Below are 23,516 nucleotides of genomic sequence, written 5' to 3'. Positions count from 1 at the left end.
TGTTTTCATTAACAGCTTCATGAAATTGGGCCACATTTGGGAAGACAGCTACCACCGCCTGACCGCGACAAGCAGAGAACGAACCAGGATTTCACAAAGAGTTAAGACGTAGTCTTATCTTGACTAAGGACGAGTTATTCGTCCCAACTTGTACAAGCAATATAAAGCTCTATAATCTTTTATTTTTCTTGACAGTCAGTGCGCACCGTTCGGAAAAGTCCTTTCTTTCATTTGCAGCGTATGCAAGACAGTCGCAGTTTTGCAGTCAGTGCGCACCGTTCGGAAAAGTCCTTTCTTTCATAACCTCTGTGAAATCGACTTAGTTTTGAAAGTTCGTCGACTTCATTGTCATCCAACCGTTAATTTACCACATAAACCGCAAAAACGGTAAATTTAGAAGCGATAAGAAAGGGTTTGGGCAACCATCAAGTTGCAATTTATCATTAACCAATTTGATATAAATATAGTTGTCTCAAGCCAACGAAGCTTTAAAAAGTCAAGTGGCCTCCCCAATCACTACGAGGGATCGCACACATCCACACATAACATTTTAAAGGAAGGTGTACGTTCGGAATTTTTTTTTATAATAATGCCAATAAAAAACTCTTCGTTATTAGAAGGCTAATAAAAACAACAGCTGGAGCTAGTATAAAACATGCCGAGGAGCTAGTTTCCTCAGTTGGTAGAGCACTGGTACATCAAAGCAGAGGTAGTTGGTTTAAATCCTGCCCTGGTAAAATTGTCTTTGTTTAACCCCCAAATTTAGAATCCACCCAGTCAGTTTCCCTCGTGGTTTATTAATTCATATTTGAAGTATGTAATAAAGGTGCATTCCTTTAAAGCCATTGGACACTTTCGGTATTATTATTGTCCAAGGCCCATACTTCGTGTATCACAACTTCTATTCAAGATATCAAACCTGTGAAAATTGAGGCTCAATCTGTCATCGGAGTCGGGAGAAAATAACGGGAAATCCCATCCTTGTTTCCGCTCGTTTCGTCGTGCCATGACATGTGCTTAAAATAAACCCGTAACTCTCGATATCGAGAATTGATATCGTTTAATTTTTTTCTCAAAAAGTAGAGCATTTCATGGAACAATATTTCAAGAGAAGTCTTTCACCATTACCTTATGTAAACCCTGTAAGTTATTATTTGTAAATCTGTGAACTTTAAACAAAAACATTCTGTACCGAAAATGTCCAATGGCTTTAAAATCCCATGGCTGCCGCTTCACAGGTAGTAACTTGGGCTCAATCCTTGCCTAGCACTTGTATAGCTTGTAACCTCTACTGAAGCTTAGTCAGTCGGGTTAACCATTTCGAACTGTTTTTCATTGGTGAGCACACTGATGAATGTGGAACTCATATTCTGAACAAGAATTTACAAAATCACGATTTTAGTTCCTTCAAGATAAAACAAAAATATTAAAAATATCCACACAAAAACTACTTGAAAACCAAATCACCACACACAACAAGGTTTCAGTTGCACAAACTCCAATGCAATTACAGTTTATTCCGCAATTGTAGAATTCGTACAACAAATTCGTCCCTCCAAGATCTCATAATTGGTCAAACTTGCTGATTTTAAAACATTGCATCAAATACAACGCCATAATATTTACTGCTACAAAAACGAACCAGGTAAAAGGTCCTTCAACTTAAAACAAAGTAATTAGGTAACTTGATTTCAAATCAATTCAGAGGGAACAAATAATATGACAAGCTTTTAAAACCACAGCCAACAAACGGTACATTTTCCCAAGAGAAAATTATAAATGCCTCAACATGAAGTTATCAGGCAGCATGGATATTTTCTACCACCCTCTGGATGTCCCACCTCCTCCATCACTAAAATTCCTTAAAACTGCCGGAATTGAATTGAAACTAAGAGCCTAGTAGATATAAGTGACTCAGAGAGAAAGGAAAAAGCAACAAATTTCACAAAGTCTGATTAAAATTTTCCCTTTTAACTCTACACCAAAGAGTACACAAAACTACCTAGGATAAACAAAATAAGTCCAGGTAATTAATACATTGAAGGTGATGCGCTGACCTAGTTTTACATAACAATTTGCATTTGACATGCTCATCTCATAATGTAATGCCACGGGCTCACAAAGTTAAAACAAAATTTGAAGCCCACATTTTTTGTTCAGTTAAGGGCAGCAACAGTGCACCTTTAAAATATTATTACCATCTTGTGTACCTTTAAAAGCCTCTAAACTCAAATCTTTATGGAACAATTTTAAATTGTTTGTGATAATGCATTACATTTTTTAGTTAGTCAACGTCAACTAGGAATCAACGATACTTCACCCCCCCCCCCCCAGGCTCTTTCTTTCTGAGTAAATGTTTTAAGTATGAAGCTGTGTGTTACATCAAGGCGTTTCGATCGGTCATTTAGTAACGGTAGTGATCGGGCTTGTAGGGTCCATCAACCGGCATGCTGAGGTACTCAGCCTGTTTGGGTTTGAGCGTGGTCAGCTTGACATCAACATGTTCCAAGTGAAGACGGGCAACCTCCTCATCCAGCTGTGAAAGAACGACAAGTTTTCGATGATGTTAAGAAGGGGAACAAATTACACACACATAATAATGATAATTAGTTCTTATATAGTGTATTTTACAAAATAACAATATCGCTTTACATTAGTGCCCTGATGTCGATTTCACCAAACTCTTCCTAACTTGGGATTAATCTTAGACCTTAGGACGGGTTCAGTTCCGTATCCAAATACGTAATTGAACCCTTCCTAAGTCAGGATGGGTTACTCGTCCTAACTCGAGTTAGGATTAATCCTAGCATTTCGTGAAATCGGCTGCTGGTCATTGGGCCAATAACATTTCTTTTATCTTTCTCAGCTCCCTGGAGAGTATACAACCTGAGCTTCCGTGCCCTCAGAGGCTTTATCAAACACAGTATCAACCGCTACCCTCACAGGTAGCCAATTATACCCCTTGGTGGAAAGAAGCAATTATAGTAACGCATCTTGCTCAAGGACACACGAGTCACGACCGGGAGTTGAACCCACACTCCAATGACTTAACCACAACTTGAATACGATGCTCTAAACTGCTTCACACGACACCCTCGGGGTCACTCAGAATACTCAATATTTAAAACTTGTGATCTTTTTATGTAATTGTTTTGACCTTCTTCCTGGAGATGATCAGAGCATACTGATCGTAAAGTTGAGATGTCAACCACTGCTCAAAAGAGATATTCACATGGTGTTGCGGCAAACCTAACCAAATTATACTGCCACACCATGCAAAGTTTTACACCCTACATAAAGGCAGTGGACACTATTGGTAATTACTCAAAATAATTATTAGCATAAATCCTTTTCTTGGTAACGAGTAATTGGGAGAGGTTGATAGTATAAAACATTGTGAGAAACGGCTCCCTCTGAAGTAATGTAATTTTTAGAAAGAAGTTATCTTCCATGAATTTTACTTTGACCTGGCAAAACAAAAGCATTCAAGTTCTCACCTTCTTGGGCAGCACGTAGACGCCAAGGGGGTAGTCGGCGGTCTTAGTCCACAGCTCGATCTGGGCGAGGACTTGATTGGTGAAAGAGTTAGACATGACAAAGCTGGGATGTCCCATGGCACAGCCAAGGTTGACCAGACGACCCTCAGCGAGGACGATCAAATGGCGGCCGTTGGGCAGAGTGAAGCGATCAACCTGAGCAACATAAAAGAATTGATGTTTAAGTTTTCGTTCAGTGTCAGCAGTAAAGACTTCAAAATACAATGACACATGTACAATTTATGACTGGTATCCTGCTCATTTCTGCTAAGCAGAAAATCCTAAAGCAATTTTTCCTGCATAAGACATAATACAAAGATAATGGAAACTTTTATAGTGACAGTATCCACCGCAAGCGGCGCTCATGGCGCTGCTCTACAAAAAACAACTAACAAGCAATGGAAAGTAGCATAACATATTAAAGCCATTGGACCCTTTTGGTTCAGAAAAAAAAAAAAAAAGTTCACAGATTTACAAATAACTTACAGGGTTTACAGAAGGCAATGGTGAAAGACTTCTCTTGAAATATTATTCCATGAAATGCTTTACTTTTTTAGAAAACAGCAAAACAATATAAATTCTCGTTAACGAGAATTACGGATTTATTTTAAACACATGTCATGACACGGCGAAACGCGCGGAAACAAGGGTGGGGTTTTCCGTTGTTTTCTCCCGACTCCGATGACCGATTGAGCCTAAATTTTCACAGGTTTGTTATTTGATATAGAAGTTGTGGTACACAAAGTGTGGGCCTTGGACAACACTGTTTACCGAAAGGGTCCAATGGCTTTAAGAAAACAAACTTAACTGTAGCTGGGCTACATTTTACCTGTGGCTTGATGTTGACCTTCTTGGCATTTAATTCCAGCCACTGCAGGTCCAGCTCACAGTCAAAGTGACCGATGTTGCAGATGATGGCATTCTCCCTCATCTTGGGGAAGTGCTCCTCGGTGATGATGTTGGCGCATCCTGTTGCCGTGACGAAGATGCTGGCCCTCGTGCAGGCATCTTCCATTGTGGTAACCTCGTAACCTGCCAGACAATCAAATAAATACTGATAGTTTATCCCATGAAAAGCCAACGCTCACCTTATATCGACCAGGCCTGGAACTTCGTCTTCGAAAGGGCAAGGCCATTTTCATTTTGTAAAATCTTTAAGTTAATGGACAATTTTGAAGGACACCAAGGTCAAGACCAGGGGCATTGAAGGTCACTGCCTCCATAACCCGAGTTTAATTCCAGGCCTGATCAAGTTGTGCATCAATCACATGTTCAAATTAGCATTCCTGTTACGATCATCCCTATACATTTTTTCTGCTGTGTGGAATTTATATTTTAAATAAGCCTAAATTTAAAACTGCCCTCTGCTAAGCCAGAAGCCCTCTCATATTAACATTAAAGTCGGAATCTAGAAATAGGCCTTTTTAACTTTCTGTAACTTGAAAAACTGAGCATCCAAATTGCTTTACTAAAAATATGTTATTTTAATTATTACATTTCTTTAATAGGTAAGATCACCCCCACACAATGCTTTATAAATCCACTTTTGACAAGAATGAAAAGTACAAGATGAAAATAAATCGGGGAAAAAAATGAAGGTTGGAATTGATATCCACTCTTAAAACTAGATGGATGAAAACATACACATTCACAGAAGTTCCAAAGAGATGCAGTATAAACATTTTTAATGGCTCTATGTTCTAAACATCAACAAAGGATAAGTACGGGTGAGAAGAAGCAGAAAGTCTGGACCGGCACTCATACATCCTGGTGATAGGAGGAACCTGGTCAGACACTGGTGGCACATTGAAAATATCTGTCGAAAAGAAAGACTGGCTACAGACCTACAATGGGAAAGAGGTTGTAACCTTGATCCCAACCCTTCACCAGTAACATTAACAATACACTTCTGCACGCTCTGAATAAAGATACAGGCAGAAGCTCCAGCCCGAATGTGACAACAGTACTCCATATGGGAATGAACGTGTATAGTTAGTTGTCTTTAATACAGATAAAGAGTAGCATCTGAAGGTATTCTTAAATGTCAGATACAAAACATCAAAGTTGTTTGAACTTGAGCCCAAGACCCATGACGCTCAGGGCGAATGCTCTACCAACTAATATTCTGTTAAATACAAAACATGACTCCCAGAAAAACTTCCATACATCCCCCCCAGATTTTCCCCTTCCCCCACCCCCAGAGTGGTACCCACCTTCCATGGCAGCTTGGAGTGCAATGATGGGATCAATCTCTGTGATAAGAACTCTGGCTCCGAAGGCCCTCAACGACTGGGCGCTGCCTTTTCCTACGTCACCGTAGCCGGCAACGACGCAACATTTCCCAGCGAGCATGATGTCAGTCGCCCTCTTGATACCATCGACCAGTGACTCACGGCAGCCGTACAGGTTGTCGAACTTGCTCTGTTGACAAAATTAGAGAGAGAAATCTCATTACCATTTCAACTTCTCATCTAATACACATTCTTATCTGGGTTTGTCCACAACTTTTTAGGTGACTGGCCAGCATGCTAAAATTAGCTTGTCATCTCAGTAGTCTGCTTCTTAAGACCAGACCCTTTGAAGAGAAATAACGACTGGTCCTCAGATATTTTAACTGGCATTTGGCCAGCGGTCCACTGTTAAAGGAGAATGCTACCTATAGGCCGCATCTAAGGCCGAGTAAAAAAAAAAAAATGTTTCACATCCGGATTTTTCAAAAAAAGGAGGAAGAGGGGCTTTTTATTGATTTTTTTTTATTTCAAGATGGCCGCCATTCTTTGTTAAAATGTCAAATATCCATTGTTTTTTCTACTGCTGAAATACACAAAATATAAATGAAACAATTTAGTCGAGGCATTCAGACAAGACATTCAGATTTTTTTTGCTGAGATCATTTAAAATAACCCTATTTAAAAAATAAAATAAAAAATAAAATAAAAAAGGAGGCGGCCTGTAAAAAGGAAGCGGGCGGGGACACAAAACATGTTTTTTTTTTTTACTTGGCCTAACCTCTTTGTTGCTATGAAAGTGGCCATAATAATGTAGGGTGGGCCGTACATCAATGAAGCACGCAGAACCCAGCGTTTCTGGTTTGATTTCTATGGCAGCACATGCACACGCTCACAGACGTTGTACAATAGCTATTTGAATGGTAACGTCATATTCGATACGATCTATACACAGGAAAATATGGGAATCATTTAACACATTCAAGGTGGGCAGAGTGTCCCTTTCAAAAATTAATGCACGTTACCTTGGTGACTGAATCGTTGACGTTGATGGCGGGGACTTTGAGTTTATTTTCCTTCATCATCTTGTACAGGTTGTGCACACCAGTTGTGGTCTCCTCAGACAGACCTTTCACTCCTGAGGGTGCAAGAAAATAATTTGAAACATCTCATAAAATCACGAAAATTTTGTCTGATTTTTTTGAAGAGGCGAAAGTCAGGTACTTCAACCTTAAATGTGCTGATTTATTTTTTGTTTGGCTGATTTAATCAACAGCCTGTTTATTCCTAGTCCCAATTTCATAAAGATACAACTATAGACAAAGGTGCTTAGTATTTATTCTGCTAGGAACTACGAAGTCAGCATATCCGCTAGAAATTGTACATGTGGCATTACACTTTGGCCGGTAACCTTATTCTGGTAAGCGTGCTTTTAAGCAGCTCTGTGAAATTGGGCCTTGTTAAGTTGTAATGTCACCCATATGTGAAAGGTTTCTGCTACCTTAAATATACTTTTTTTTCTCTTAAAAATCACTCATTTTCAGCAGTGAAAGACATTTCTTGTAACAGAAACCCGCTCGCTGCTGGGCAAGCTCGCTGGTGGGCAAGTTGAATGCTGACAAGACCACGAGTCCAAGTTCTCTTGGACTCATGGTCTTGTCAGCATGGGTGAGTAGGGCCACTGATTTTCCGCGATCGCGGAAAACGGACGGAATTCGCGGAATCCGCCCTTAGAAGCGGAAAACGGGATTTCAGAAAATTTGATTTTTTTTTTTTTTTTTTTTTCTTGACGCCAAAACTATTGAAATTGCATTCTTTATTAAGATTACTAAAAAAGCATCAGAAATCAGACCATTAAAAAGTACGAGATCGTAACCGTGGATCATTCTGTTCTACTTCACACCATCCTCCATGTTTACACACATGATGTACACACGTTGTTAACATGGTTAAGCGAAGGGCATTATTCGCGGCACGTTTTTAACATTTTTTGTTCACCCAAATTGCATTTTCTCCCTCTCTTTTACCAACAATAATACACAAACTAGCTTACCTATGATGTATAAGAACACATACAATGTTTTTTCATCTCGGAAAGGTCTAAAATAAAACCGTAAACTGTCAACATTCTGTCGCCAAAGCGAAAACAAAATGGCTGACATTTTGTTTGTGGATGGAGAACGGTCACGTCCATAGACTTGTTCCCAAGTCTTTGATCATGCTGAAACAGCGCCCTCTTGTGGATTACACTCCTGTCATTAGCCTACAATGTGGCTAATGCAGAGAATCAACTGCAGTTTTAGACTTGGAATCAGTGCAACCTTTTTACCCTGACTACATGTTTTAATTTCATCGAACAGCAGTATAAAAAAAAAAAATTAAAGTATTTTTTTGAAATTTGTCAGTTCAAATGAACATTTTACGAAGTCAGCAGTGCAACTTATCTCAAATTGATTTTTATAAGTGTGTCCTTGGGTATTAAACAACCTTTTATCTAATTAAAAAAACATGAAACAGAATTTTTTGTGCCTGAAACGGAATTCATGTTTTAGCCAAACGGAATTTGCACTTTTCTGAAACGGAAAATCAGTGGCCCTAGGTGAGCATGGGTCAGTTTGGGTGAGCGACTCAACCTCGCTACCATGGGCCCGTTTTTTGTCACGCAATAGCTCAACTGAACTTGCTCCAAGTTGCGTACTATGTAAAATGCTAACTACAAAAACATTTTCCTAAATCCTGAAAGATGGTCTTGATGCATTTCCTTTGGGCAGGGCTTGAAATGGTTCGGGCTCGAGGCCGGTGATTTTTATAATTAGGCTGGTAAACTTACAACAATATAAACCACAAAGGGAAACTGACTGGGTAAATTTTGAAATGATTTTTGGGGTTTAACAAAGAATTGACTAGAGTGGGATTCGAACCAACGACCTCCAGAAACGTACCGGCGCTCTACTGTTTCCGGAGGTCGTTGGTTCGAATCCCACTCTAGTCAATTCTTTGTTCAACCCAAAAAATCAAACTTACAACAATACGAGCCCAGTGGTTTTCAAAAGAAAACAATGGCAGGTTACCTCATTGTGTAAATAACTTTGAGATAAACCTGGTTAATATCTTTCAGTTCTGTTGAGTATGCTCGATATTGGATCTTCTGTTAGTGCTTGTTCAGCTCATTTTAGGGAACTATCTATCACCAGTTTCCTCCTTATCACCATGTTACTCTTTAAATCTGTTTACATCACAAATTGGAAAAGTATTACAGCTTTCGCACTAACAAATTCTGTGAATCTAAAGGATTATTTACTTACAAAGATAATGCAGGCATTGTGTTTAGCCAAGGTTAGCCAAGAACGATCGTGATAAGAACATGGTATCACAACTCAGCATAATGACAACAATGCCATTGTTGTCAATTGGGGTCCGGGACAAATCAGTATGTGTCTTCATAAGAATGGTTTCAGAATCGGGCACAAAGTCCACAATTAAGCCACTTAAGTCAGTGTTCTCTAAGTTTTTCAGCGAGTGATTACATTTCACAATTTACGTAATTTGTTTTTTTTTGAGAATATTGTTGTCACAATGAGCATACATGTATGATTAGACCAGGAAAACTTCGGTTGAAACGTCGCCCAATGTCGAGTGGTAAACAATCCTCATATTCTATATTCTATCCAGGCACTATACAGAGATCTATAATTGTTTTTTTTTTCGGAGTTAAGCAAAATTTACTCAGCCAATTTAGAAAACTCCCAGCGCCTAACCCAACAATTTTGTTACATCCACAATAGAAATAAAGTTAATTTGCTATGAAGAAATTGCCCTACCTGCTATTGTTTTTTTATTAAGTTACTTTGAGGGGGGGGGGGGAAGGATACAATAACATTTTAACTTTTGATGCAATCAAATTTGATCAATTTGTTTTCGGTTTTTTTAATCAATTTTTTTTATTTTTTACGTAACGGCAGGTTTACTGGCTTGTTTCGAAATTAGCGGTCGCCAAATGCGAGTGAAAATAGCGGCGGGCGAGTGAAAACCCTTTCTCACTAGCCCGCCGGGTGAGTCAAATAATTATTCCTTTTCACATATAAATGAGGGTTCAGTGGCAAAATCCCACAGAAAACTTTTACTAAAGCTTTTAAGCTAGTAAGTTTGACAATTCTAGATACTTGCTAGATTTAATTTTGCCGTGATCGGGACCGGAATTGCTGTCGTTCGTTTCAGAAAACACGTACAATCAATTGAAAACACGCAGCACAAACCACATGGTGCCCACTGGTACATGTATGTCCATGCAGTAATGCACAGCACAAACATACATAACACACACACACAGTCGTCCAAAGTCCATTCTGACCAACACTCTGCACGCTGTGATTGGCCGTTGATGGCTGTTGATAATTCCATATTCAAGATGTTCTTGACTAGACTTCAATGCAGTACACAATCACGAACGGAGTAAATAATTGCAGCACGTTGTGCATTATGCCTGCAGCACAATGTACAGCCTTGGAGGAATTCCAATAACATGGACAACTTTTGCCAACAGAGGGCGTTGCGGGGCAAATTTAATTGAATTATTTATCGATGTGCGTTGTTGACTGATCGTTGACTCATGAAGATTTTGTTGCAAACAGAGTTCAAAACATGTTCAAATCAACCGACCCCCTAACCATGAAACCATGAAGTCATTAAAGTTGTTGTTGATGGAAAAGGGATAGTTTAAGGTAAAAATTCAAATACAAAATCCTCCAAAAAAGCAATTTCAAGGGCTTCATTTTCGTGTTTTTTTTTTGTTTTTCTTTTTTTTCCGTTTTGAAAATTTTGTGTATAAATACATGCGGGCTAGTGAAAGAACCTGCAGGCGATCGAGAATTGTGGTTGACTCGCCCGGCGGGAAATTGAAAAAAAAAAGTAAGGGAAACCCCTGACTGGAAACAACAAGTATTCATTTTTGTTAGGCCATCAATCTTGACGTACCTGCCAGGAGTTCTGGGTACTTCTCGTGAACCAGATTGGTCAAGTCACCACCGTCATCAAGGATCATGTTCAGTGGCTTCCCGTCGGCGAAGAAGATGGTCTGGTCAACGCACCAGATGTACTCCTCATCGGTCTCGCCCTTCCAGGCGTACACGGGCACACCCGTTACGGCAATGGCGGCTGCCGCATGGTCTTGGGTGGAGAAGATGTTGCAGCTGGACCACTGGACCTGGAGGTGGATTTAGAGGTATTAGCAGGCCTGTACAAGTTTGCTTCGTTTTGTCAAAGGGGATGGGCACCAAGGCATTTTTTCCTTGGTAAAGGGCAATCTAGCTATGAGGAAATTTTCAATTAGCATTTCTTTGGCACCAAGGCAATGGCCAGGGGGCATCGAGGCAATTGAATGCTACGACCAGAGATAGAGTTGATAACTGCTGTCACCCTGCTAATACTGATGGATTTAATTAGAATGGACAGGCTGCCACCATAGTTCATTGAATTCTGCTCAACAAGAGCCAAGTATGACATATTTTTTGCCGTAACTCACCAAGGTTTGTGAATCACGACGAGTGCCTACTCAATTTTGCTTACACAACATCAAATTATGAGAACCGTAGTTGTATTTCCTTTGTCAAAAGTTTCATTATCATGATTGTGGCATGGGACATTTTCAAAGGGAAAGGTTCCCCAAAGAAACTAAAAATTACCTCAAAAATAGTGCTGCAGGTGGGCGGGGACAATTTGTTAAAATATTAACTTGAAACCAAAGACCATGGGTTCGAATCCCACCGTTAAATATGCCTGTGATTTTTTTCACAGGCCTCGGGTGAGTACTGAGCATAAAGTGCCAATACATATCAGTGTACATGTAAAAGACAAAATTAATATTCTTTATCCCCGATGCAAGTTTATCATCTATCAACTTGAAGTGCTTAAATAATTTTAAACTAATGAAAAAATGTTTCTTACCTCTGCTCCGAGCTCTGTGAGTGTCTCGATGAGCACGGCGGTCTGGATGGTCATGTGGAGGCAGCCAGCGATGCGTGCTCCCTTCAGGGGCTTGGTGGGACCGTACTTCTTGCGCATCTGCATAAGTCCTGGCATCTCATACTCGGCAAGCTCGAGCTCCTTGCGGCCGAACTCCGCCAAGGAGATGTCAGCTGCAGAAGAAGGATTTTAGAAGGGTTGTAGTATAACAGAGATTTACAGGGTAATTTAGTTAGGGTTGAACAAAGAAAAATTGACTTTAGTTGGACTCAAACTAACAACCTTTGGATTAACCATGCCGGCGCTCTACCAACCGAGCTATCTAGCCATATGTTGGCGGTCTCACTATTGTGTTAAGATCTTTGTTCGGGGTGCCAGTCAGAAGCCATACAACCGCTAACTGCTGTGTAGCCAGGGATCACTACCATCAATTACAATACAATCTGGAAACGTTTAAGGAAATGCGTCTTTTCGTTTCAGATATCAATAAAACCACAAGGGAAACTGACCGAGTAAATTTTAAATGATTTGGGGTTAAACCAAGAACTACAGGGTAGTAGTTGCGATAACGTAACCCCTCTCTTGACGGCCGCCAGTCCGGAAAGTGGTAAAAAAAGGGGCAAATCTGGTGACTAGCTGTCAAAATTGGCTGTTTTGGACCAGATTAACCGTTGCCGCTTTAAACCGATCTCGTAACCCTCGGGCCTTGCGGCCGAAGGGAGGAGGGTTACGTTATCGCAACTAATAGGGTAGAACAAATTATTTAAGCATCATTCAGATTAGATCAAAAATACTGAAAAAGTAAATTAACTATCTCAATTATTCAGTCGATAGTTCTACCAGGAAGCAAAATAATTAACTGCATCAGAATTGTAATTGATCAATTAAAGTGGCAATTTAATTTTTTATACTAACACACATTTGAAGTTTAATAATCAAATATTTTAATTGGTAAGTTTTTCCGAGGGTATTTTTTGTGATTGACGAGCAAAACAATTAGGAGAACAATTGAAAGTGCACTTTGTGGAAAAGTTTCCATATCCATGCCACCCGTGTTTAATTTGTAGGAATTTGTATTTCTTCTATGTACTCAAAATGAGATATTCTTTTGTTTTTCAAGTGTAAAGTTTAAAAAAAGTGATGTGGGCAGGAATCAGAAAGCTTTCCCATTTCATTTTTGATAATACAGATCTGTTAATGATTCCCTTCAGTTTAGACCAAGGAGGCAAGGTTAGTAAAAAAGAAGAAGGCTGGCACTTGTTTAGACATATTTATTTTTTATTTTGTTTTGAATTTATCTAAGGATAACTTTCCATACGGCGCCACCACTTGTTCACTCATTTTTACAAAAAGGGATATATCATTGAGGTAAATAAGATACTATATTATTTCATATCGAATGAAAAAGTGGTGGCGCCATACGGAAACTTTTCCCGTTATACAATGAGAGCAATAAATTTTGTGTGTGAAAGTCTTTATTTTTTCAAAACAAATGATAATCATTTCGCTCACTCCTCAACTCAATGATGTAGTGCAGTGCACACCCCAATACAGTTAGAAAGAGAGCGCTGTTCACAGAAACAAAGAATACCGGCAAGCAAGAGCAAAACACCGGTTATTAAGTCAGGAAAATCACTCAATCATTAAAACTCATTACACCTCCAAAAAATAGGTTGAATTTGACTACATACCAACTTTGTATGGGAGTTTTCCGCCGTTCTTTGCCATTTTGAGTTTGATTTTTTGAGCGCACGTTCACAGACACGATCCACACGAGACAGTGGCTAAATCTGAAAGAGGAAAAATATAAAGTGTCATGCCATTAAATACCATTGGGCTAATTATAATATTTACGTCACATCAACGTCAACCTCGTGTTATGGACGTGTGCAACATCGACCCCTTATTGGTAAAGCCCACTTGGGTGCACGGGTTACGAAACTAACTGACGGCCATGAGAAGAAGGATTACTGAACCCCTGCCTGATTGGCTAAAATGCTAAAAGGCTTTTTGCATATTTGAACAAGTCTTCTGGATCAAACCAGTTTTTTAGCGATAAAAAAATGGTTGTCGAGTTTGGGTTTTTGATTTTAGATTCCAAAGTCGAACATTAGAATTATGAAGAATTTTCTCCCCAAGTAAACTTTTCGTTTAAGTGTAAAAAGTACACACTATACAACTAATTTATTCCTCCATGATACAATCAACATACAATTACACCACAGAGGCATAATCTCGTGAGATCACTCAATTGCAAATTATTGCTGAAGCATCTTTTCATTGGTCCTGAAGTAACATTATGCATATAACTGTCCAATCGGCGGACCCCTTAGATCATTTCCGTAGCAGGTGCGCAAAGAGCTGTACGTCTGTTATGGTCTAAAAGTCACATGATGATCGCATGAGGTCTATCGTTCATTAAATCGACAGATCTAAAATTAATGAGATCATCATTTTAGTTCAGGACTTTGTGCGAGTCGGCACAATTTTCGAGAGGCAAAATGATGACCGAAATGTATTTCAATATTAACGACGGGTATCTCGAGGCCCTCGTTAGAGGATTTAAAGGAGGGATCTTGAGGCAACCGGATTACTTAAATCTTGTCCAATGTGAAATTTTAGAAGGTGAGTGTTGGCCCAGTTTCCGGACAATATGTTCTCATGCACATTTCTTTATTTATTCTTCATCAGATCTCGCGATGCATTGCGTCATGGAGGACGTGTACCACCAGCAAACAACACAATCATTACAATGCATTAGTGTCAGCATCACATTTTCATATCTTTTATTAAAAATATTTCAATAAGTCATAGATCCTTTTGTGTTTACAATAATAATAGTAGATTTAGTAGAAAACCTCTGTCGAACAAAGGGGCGGGGCAAGAGAAGGGAGGAAAAATGAAAGGGGAAATATTTTATGATTTACCCTTACAAGTTTATACAATATGTAGCCTTTTAATTTATTAATTATTCAAATGTACTTATTACAAATATCAAAGATATGTTTACATTAAATAACTAGGCTTTATTTTACTAAAACTTTCATCTTCGACTTCGGTGCTGTCTTTTTTACTCTTTCACAGTGTCTTTCGTTTGTTCAAATTGTTTAATTGTTATTTAAACATTTGCTTCATTTAACCACCAGCTGGCGTGAAAAGTTTCCGTATGGCGCCACTACTTTTTCCTTCAATATAAAATATAATAGTAATAGTAGGCTAATAATAGTATCTAGTTGACCTCAATCCAATGCGCTATCCCTTTTTGTAAAAAATAAGTGAACAAGTGGTGGCGCCATACGGAAAGTTATCCAACTGGCAGCTTGGCTTACCATTCAAAATAGGATTTTGTGAAGTACTTACAAACAAAACAACATTCACCCATAGTGTTTATTTCCTCAGCTTGGATTTAAAGTATGACATCAATCAAGCGTACTTCAATCAATTCGATGGTAATCAACCTGACTTTTAAAAAAAAATGCAACAACCATGACAAACTGAGGTTCTAAAGTGGAATTTTCGCAAATAGATTGAAATTGTTCCAAATGTTTAGCTCAGGGAAATACCTAACTGAGAAGATGAATCTTCACAGAAAAGTAAATGTAAGTAAATAAATTGTCAACTAAAAAACCTGCAGTTGACTTATAAATTGACTAATTGTCTTGTTATTGATCATTTCTTATTGACTATTTTCTTTGCAGATCTAAAGCTGCATCTGCAGAGTACAGACTACGGAAACTTCCTTCAAAATGAGCCGTCTCCTCTCACAGTATCAGTTATTGACGACAGACTTAAGGAAAAGCTTGTGGTAGAATTTCAACATCTCCGTAATCATGCTGTGGAACCATTGTCCAAGTTCCTGGACTTTATCACGTAAGGATAAGAAAGTGACGGAAGAAATGTTTAAGGTGTTTTTAGCAACGAAGGTCCAGAGATGAGACATTTCAGACTTTCATCTGAAGTCAGACTATTTAAAAGTTTGCCTTTGATCTGCTTTTTTAGCACTGAGGATACTTTTCCCAAAAGCTCCCTGGAATCTAGAACTCCAAAGGTTATCAAAATGTGGAACTGCCCGTCATTTCAACATACCTCCTAAAACAAGTTTCAGACTTTTGTTATTTGTTAGCTCTATTGAGTTAAATATTTAAATGGATTCATTCCTAGATTCCTTTGTCACTGAATCAAAAATCCAAGTTCACCTTTGGTACACGAAATCTGAACATGGCTCTAACTACAATCGTATGTCTGGTCATGTCTGAAAGCATTATACACTTTCGGTTAACAGTATTGTCCAAAGGCCCACACTTCGTGTATCACAACTGATATAAAAAATGACAAACCTGTGAAAATTTAGGCTCAATCGGTCATCGGCATGGGGAAAACCCTTGTTTCCGCACATTTCACCGTGTCATGACATATGTTTAAAATAAATCCGTAATTCTCTACAACAAGAATTGATAATTGTTTTAATGTTTTCTCGAAAAGTAAAGCATTTCATGGAATAATATTTCAAGAGAAGTCTTTCACCATTACGTTTTGTTATTTGTAAACCTGTGAACTTTTGTTTGTTTTCTGTGCGGAAATTGTATAATGGCTTTAATAGAACAGAGCAGTAGAATCCCAAAACAAACTGCAAGTGATTTCTAAATGTGAAGGCACCTGGGGGACTCAGACATCATTTTGGGTAGCCTGTGCCCCACCGACCTCCATGCTCCTATCAGGCCACTGCAGGGGGAGACGTAACAATGTGTTTACAAAAAGCAAACAATGCAATACCTTGGTGTCAGTTTCACGGATATAAAAAATAAAAAAATGAATTTGACAAGGCTCGAAGAGTTATTCTGGTGCTTCAGTGCTTTTCCAAACTTATATCAACCTCAATTTTAACCTTGTTTTTTTGTGTGCAATTCATCTTGACAGGTACAGCTACATGATCGACAATATCATTCTTCTCATCACTGGTACCCTGCATCAGCGTTCCATCTCGGAGCTCATACCAAAGTGTCATCCCTTGGGAAGCTTCGAGCAAATGGAGGCTGTCAACGTTGCCACGACACCCGCCGATCTGTACAACGCTATTATTGTGGACACACAACTTGGTAAAATACTATTCTATCATTTCTGCAAGGCCAGTGATCAAAACCGCTGAAAAGTACGTACAAGGAACAAAATTAGACACAATACTGGGTTGGATAAAAATCCGGTCTGTAACTTCGCGGAACAGGAAATGACAAACAAAACAGAGGTCAAATGAAATTTGTGGGAACCTGTGAAAGTAGTGGTTGGGGTTGTGCTTTAGAGCAGTTCGAGGGTGTAAACTCCCCAGAGAGCTAAGAAAGATTATAGGAATGTTAAAGGCCCAGTGACCTGCCGTCATTTTACCAAACTATTCCTAACTTGAGATTAATATTAGGACTTATGAGGAGTTCAGTTTCGTATCTGAATTTAACACGTCCTACCTCGTCATAGGATTAATTCCAGTGTTTCGTGAAATTGGCTGCAGGGCACTAAATCTAAAGTGCATTGATACATTTTTGTAAAATGCGCTATTATATGAACCAGTTTTTATTTTTGTTTGGTGAATGCATCCTCACAGTACACACATGAACAAAGTTGTGCCACCTTACAAAACCAATGCAGTTGAATGGTTTCGAAGGGTTGGGTCAACTCACTGGGAAACATCACCAAAGAGTATTTAGGTTATTTAAAGGGTTTTTAATTTAGTTGAATTCATTAAGACTAACTGTGTACTCTTCTTCATTGCTCTCTCACCAGCCCCCTTCTTCCAGGAGTGTATCTCGGAGCAGGATCTGGACGAGATGAATATTGAGATAATTCGTAACACACTCTACAAAGCCTACCTGGAAGCATTCTACAAGTTCTGCGATGAGCTTGGAGGGGCCACTGCTGACGTCATGTGTACAATTCTTGGGGTAAAACTTTCTACATTGCAGAATTGAAGATAGGGTGTTTGAACAATCTGCCGTTTAATCACAAGGTTATGGGTTCGAATCCCCAAGCTAAATGCTGATTTCACAATGACCAGGATAAATATTGTCGTCTAGTTACTGAATCACAATTTCTTGATTTGTTCAATTCATAATCACAGATGTATAACCAATGTTTGTATGAGAGAGATTGGTTGTTGCCAACTTGGTACTTATATATCCTTCGTGAGAGTTTGCCGAGTTCCCTTGATGGGAAGATCATCTAAACAAACAAACAATCTGTAGCATGTCATTCATCATCTGTCATTTTCTTCCGTATATCATTTAAGTACATGCTCATGGCGCACATTAACACCAAGAGCCGCCATATTGGCAACTAAGACAACCATGGAGATGACTTTGCATGGACAAGACGTCACATGGACATGACAATGTGTAATGTGTAATGACGCAAAACATTTGTGTGCGATGTATTGCATGTGTCCTGTTCTATCTGTGTAGGGGTCTGGCAGTGTGAAACGATCGCACAATACACGGATCAAAACATACACATGTAAACCCAAAAGCTGATATCAGGCAGAGCTAATGTGAAAGTGGAGCAATTTTAATCTGTGTTGAAAAGTTAGACCTGATCCGCGTAAATTTCGACACGGATCCAACACTGATAGTATGAAAATGCCTTTTGTATATTTAATAGTTCTTTGTTTACATAAATTCCTTCTCCACCATGAAACAACTACATATTTCAGAACGACAAAATCATATCCACAGTTTTGTGTTGTCTGTTTGTTTTTCTGGATCAGTTTTTAAAAGACCTCATCATCAAACCAAAACAGCATCAGAATCGAGACTGTACAATTCATAGTTTTGTGTCCTTCTTGTTTGTAGTTTGAAGCAGATCGCCGAGCATTCATCATTACAATCAACTCATTCGGTACTGAATTGACAAAGGAAGATCGATTCAAGCTGTACCCACGATGCGGACAACTCTACCCAGACGGGCTCGCTGCTCTAGCCAAATGTGACGACTACGACCAGGTCAGAGCAGTGGCCGATAACTACGCTGTAAGTGTATATATTCGCTTTGTAAACGCTTACTATCTAGCATATTGTGCAACAACACCTTATAAACAATTATATTGTGCTATATGAAAGAAGGTCTCCAATTCCATGGTGGATATGCACGTTTTGTTCTGTAATCTTGAAACGGGCACATCCGCCACAAGCCTCGGCTTTTAGGATGATGCCTCCATGTGATGTGAATGTGGAAATAAATGTGTTATTGATTGATTGATTGAAATATGAGAAGCCTCTTATTGTGTGACTTTTCAAAATAATCACCACATATTTTTGAATGATGGATACACTATGCCAGCCTGCAATATTGTGCTGTGGTGAATGCATCCACACATGTGCACAGAGTCTCCACCAGGCACAACCCATGGTTTCAAATAGTTAGTCAACGCACCAGCAGACAATTTTATAGCTTAATGGTAAGCACATTTTCGCTAACTACAGCAGAAATAGCAGTAAGCACAAATAATTCCTCATGTCCATTGTTGAGAAATACTTACTCATAAACAAAATTTCATGTCACAATTTCTAGGAGTACAAACAACTCTTCGATGGTGCTGGAACCAACCCCGGGGACAAGACGCTCGAGGATAAATTCTTTGAGCACGAGGTAAGCACAAGCCTTAAGCCAACTCGGAGGTCGTTGGTTCGAATACCACTCTAGTCAATTCTTTGTTCAACCCCAAAAATCAATGCAAAATTTTACATCAATTCTCGTTGTTATCATGTGTCATTCTTTTAGGTCAAGCTCAACGTGAACGGCTTCATGCAGCAGTTTCACTACGGTGTTTTCTACTCGTACATTAAACTGAAGGAGCAAGAATGTAGGAACATTGTGTGGATCGCCGAGTGCGTCGCTCAGAGACAACGAGGAAAGATTGATAACTACATTCCTATCTTGTAAATAGTTTATATTCCTAAAAGTGTCGGTCAATGTTTGGTTCCTGCTTCAACAAGATAATCTTGATTAGAGTCGAGTCATCCCTCGACAAAGAGAGTTATACAAGAAAATAATGTATTATTTTCATTGAGACAAAGTTAAACCCCCACACTCTTGCTCCTGATATTTTCGAGCGATTGACAATAGACCGATCCATGAAGCTCTGCCCCGTTGCGTATTGACTAATCACAACGCAACAAAGGTCCAACAAATTAGGTCCAACATGCGTTTGCCTATCTTGGCGCGCGGCAGAGTTGTGCAAAAAGGCATTCGAGAGCCCCTAGTGTTCTTGCTCACAAGTGCGTCGTTGGCGGAGCCTACTGGATCGGTCTATTTCTTTGAAACCGCTCAACTTCACAGGTTGTGTATCCTTCATTGCAGTTGTCCTTTGTTTTAGGGTTGTTTTTTCAAGGCCATTATTTCTCTTGTTCTATTGACCAGTGCTCCTCTTGTTTTCTGCTAATGAAGGGGAAAAACATTTTCATTCTCATATATCTGCTTGCCATATGATAATAAATGTCAAACCTTTGACCATGCAGAAAATGTGACCATGTACATTGACTACCAATTTCTGTATTACCAGCATTGTGAACTCTACAAAACAATTTGTGTATGTTATTTCAAAAAAATGTTATCTATGAAGTCAATACGAGATGACCATTTCAAATCTTTATGTAACGGAACAGCCACGACATGCTTTTGTAAAAAGAGCTCAATTTCACGGAGCTGGTTAAGCAGAAAATAGTGCTTATCAATTTCTGCTAAGCAAAAATAAGGGTACCAGTCACACAAATGGTGAATATGACACAAATTAGTACTTTGTCTGCTAAGCACAATTTTGATGGCTAAGCACTTTTTTGCGCTAAGGCAGTTTAATGAAGTTTGGCAGGATTTTTGGGGGGAGGGGGAAAAGAGAAATACTTGTTCCATTTGAAGGCGTTATCCATCTTTGCAGATCCTTAGTGTTCTCACTCTATTCATACATTAGGGCCTAGATTATTTTAATTTATTCTCAAAAGTATAATTGACCATTCTTGTCAAGTTTGTTTTTGAAAAATAATCGTTTTCTGTCTTTGTTTCTTTCAATCTCCAAAACCCAAAGGAGTATCCGCTTTTTTATAATGAATATTAAGTATTAATATCAAGTAATATATAGAGATATAAAACGGTCATTTGCAATGAATGTCTATTAATAATTGTCTATGTTGTATATAATGTAATGTATAGATAATAATATTAATCATAAGTTTTAATATCTCATCTATAGATTGGTTTTACCAAAATTTGTCTTTGGATTGCTCTCTGCAAGAAGAAAATATTCCATGGTCCAAAAAATCCAAGTGTTTAGAAATGGTATGAAGAGTTAGTCAAAGCAATTGTAAATGTTTAATGAATTGGATATCGGATTATTGTCAAACAATTGTACAAGTGTATGTTATGTGACAGGAACACTTGTTTTAGAAAGTACCGTTGTTTTGTGATTGGGAAATAAAACAGTACTTGATATTGTGGTTGAAGATGTAACAGACAGTCTTACTAAATCGCAGCTTTTGGTTGTCAATAATAGTCTAATAGTCCCATTCCATGAGAAACAAGTACTTTAAAGGGATTACATGTATATACGTTAGTAATCGCTCTTAAAATTAATAGTAATAAGAAGTGTGCTGCAGCTTTCGACAGTATATTGCATTTCGAGAAACATTTCATTTTGAAGTATGAAGCGAGCAAACGGGATCGGCCATTTTGTAGAGTCAAATTTGTGACTCCCATAGTTAATGGCCGACCGTGTTCGTTTGCGACGTAAAAGGAAAACGGTGCAATTTCGAGGCATGTTTGTGTGGATCATTATATTCTACTTTTAAACTATCTAACCATATGCATTTTATAACTAACGGTTTCAAACCCTATTTTAAAGACCAACTAGCCCGATTCGAGACAACTTTTCCTTTAAGGATCATTCTTCCCGTGTAGGAATACATAATCTGAAAAATGTTACTGACAGTAACGCTTTTCAGCTTCAAATTTTTGGGAATTAAAACTGATATCTTTTTTACAATGCTATGAGGTTAAATGTATCTCAAATTTCTCTATACACATCAAAAGCTGCTGTATTTCAAAGCAGTTATGTTTTTACCATTCATTTTAAAAGTGATTACCAAAAGTACCCCTTCCCTTTAAAGCCATTATACACTTTTGGTACAGAAAAATAAAAGTTCACATATTTACAAATAATTTACAGGGTTTACAGAAGGTAATGGTGAAAGACTTCTCTTGAAATATTGTTCCATGAAATGCTTTACTTTTTGGGAAAAACATTAAAACAATATAAATTCTTGTTGGCGAGAATTACGGATTTATTTTAAACACATGTCATGACACGGCGAAACGTGCGGACACAAGAGTGGGTTTCCCGTTATTTTCTCCCGACTCCGATGACCAATTGAGCCTAAATTTTCACAGGTTTGTTATTTTATATATAAGTTGTGATACACGAAGTATGGGCCTTGGACAATACTGTTAAAGTCACCTGGAAATACAATTTTCTTTCAAACATAAGAGTATATGCTTACGAACAATAAAACAATTTTTTTAGTAATTGTTTGTCACGATTTATATGTTTAAAAAGTATATAAAGTTGTTTGGGGGGCTGACTCCGCCTACCCCTTTTGTGACGTCAATCAAGGCAGACTTTGCCTGCAATGCGTATAGTAAACACACGTGCAAAGTACATGTACGTCCAAGTCGTGAGTTGGTACATTTCAAAAAGTGTTTTTCTGCATTCAGCAGCAATACACCTGGTCTTGTCAGAAAAAACGTACAAACTCACGACTTGGTCCGTACATGTACTTTGCAATTGTGTTTACTCTACGCATTACAGGCAAAGTCTGCCTCGATTGACGTCACGAACAGCGCCCTCTCGGGTCGGGGTCTCTTCTTAAATTTGTAAATAACATACGAAGTGATTTTTTAAAACCTTAGTTAAAGCCATTGGACCCTTTCGGTACAGAAAAAAAAAAAAAGTTCACAGATTTACAAATAATTTACAGGGTTTACAGAAGGTAATGGTGAAAGACTTCTCTTGAAATATTAGTCCATGAAATGCTTTACTTTTTGAGAAAACGGTAAAACAATATAAATTCTCGTTAACGAGAATTACGGATTTGTTATAAACACATGTCATGATACGGCGAAACGCGCGAAAACAGGAGTGGGTTTTCCCGTTATTTTCTCCCGACTCCGATGTCCGATTGAGCCTAAATTTCCACAGGATTGTTATTTTATATATAAGTTGTGATACACGAAGTGTGGGACTTGGACAATACTGTTTACCGAAAGTGTATAATGGCTTTAACTGTTTATTCACATTCCACTCATCAAAACACAGATATTAGTGACAAAAGCTTTATTTTGAAAAAATACCACTTCCAGGTGACTTTAACCGAAAGTGTCCAATGGCTGCAAGCCACTCTATACTCATCTTGCCTAGAATATAAATTCAAACCTCTAAACAAAAGATAGCATTTGGGTAACCTCGGGACCATGTTTTGGGGGCCAATAGTATAAATACTTGTTTCATCTGCTTTTTATCGATTTGTCAAACCAGCTGACTGTACAATGACAAACATGTACAATACATGGATGACTGTACAGGAAGTAATCATTGCTGGGTTTTGGTAATGTCCGCTGTGTGTATATATAGTATCGAAGCAATACAAAAAGGAAGTAACTTGCAACAAAAGTCGTTGTGAAGGCAAACCAATCTTTTCAGTTACAGTATCACTCATGAACACTTATTGCTTGAGAAGGGGTTTGAATATCCCTATAAAAACTC

The 23,516-nt window shown here is 38.5% G+C and overlaps 2 protein-coding genes across 2 annotated transcripts; one reads left to right on the top strand and one right to left on the bottom strand.

The window, feature by feature from the left end:
• Positions 1 to 1,481: 1,481 nt before the first annotated feature.
• On the bottom strand, positions 1,482 to 13,536 carry LOC117289432 (adenosylhomocysteinase B-like). Its single transcript, XM_033770552.1, has 8 exons — positions 13,417 to 13,536; positions 11,708 to 11,898; positions 10,739 to 10,967; positions 6,790 to 6,902; positions 5,750 to 5,957; positions 4,366 to 4,568; positions 3,498 to 3,692; positions 1,482 to 2,536 (listed from the first exon to the last, which is right to left on the bottom strand). The coding sequence occupies exons 1-8, from the start codon at positions 13,451 to 13,453 to the stop codon at positions 2,405 to 2,407; spliced, it is 1,308 nt and encodes a 435-aa protein (XP_033626443.1). The 5' UTR covers positions 13,454 to 13,536; the 3' UTR covers positions 1,482 to 2,404.
• A 590-nt stretch (positions 13,537 to 14,126) lies between these two features.
• On the top strand, positions 14,127 to 21,208 carry LOC117289334 (V-type proton ATPase subunit d 1-like). Its single transcript, XM_033770414.1, has 7 exons — positions 14,127 to 14,350; positions 15,424 to 15,595; positions 16,643 to 16,821; positions 17,498 to 17,655; positions 18,559 to 18,735; positions 19,277 to 19,354; positions 19,487 to 21,208. The coding sequence occupies exons 1-7, from the start codon at positions 14,227 to 14,229 to the stop codon at positions 19,646 to 19,648; spliced, it is 1,050 nt and encodes a 349-aa protein (XP_033626305.1). The 5' UTR covers positions 14,127 to 14,226; the 3' UTR covers positions 19,649 to 21,208.
• Positions 21,209 to 23,516: the final 2,308 nt, after the last annotated feature.

Source organism: Asterias rubens, chromosome 4, assembly GCF_902459465.1.
Source record: "Asterias rubens chromosome 4, eAstRub1.3, whole genome shotgun sequence".
NCBI classification, from domain to species: Eukaryota; Metazoa; Echinodermata; class Asteroidea; order Forcipulatida; family Asteriidae; genus Asterias; species Asterias rubens.
The sequence above is the reverse complement of the archived record's forward strand: the minus strand, read 5'-3'. Positions and strand labels throughout refer to the sequence as shown.

Excerpts from the sequence above, each read along its gene's own strand:
- LOC117289334 (XM_033770414.1), top strand. The coding sequence starts at position 14,227 with ATGATGACCGAAATGTATTTCAATATTAACGACGGGTATCTCGAGGCC. Across the intron at positions 17,656-18,558 it reads TCATGTGTACAATTCTTGGG|TTTGAAGCAGATCGCCGAGC; the intron begins GTAAAACTTTCT and ends TCTTGTTTGTAG. Across the intron at positions 18,736-19,276 it reads CAGTGGCCGATAACTACGCT|GAGTACAAACAACTCTTCGA; the intron begins GTAAGTGTATAT and ends CACAATTTCTAG.
- LOC117289432 (XM_033770552.1), bottom strand. The coding sequence starts at position 13,453 with ATGGCAAAGAACGGCGGAAAACTCCCATACAAAGTTG. Across the intron at positions 11,899-13,416 it reads AAAACTCCCATACAAAGTTG|CTGACATCTCCTTGGCGGAG; the intron begins GTATGTAGTCAA and ends CTTCTTCTGCAG. Across the intron at positions 10,968-11,707 it reads TCACAGAGCTCGGAGCAGAG|GTCCAGTGGTCCAGCTGCAA; the intron begins GTAAGAAACATT and ends ATCCACCTCCAG.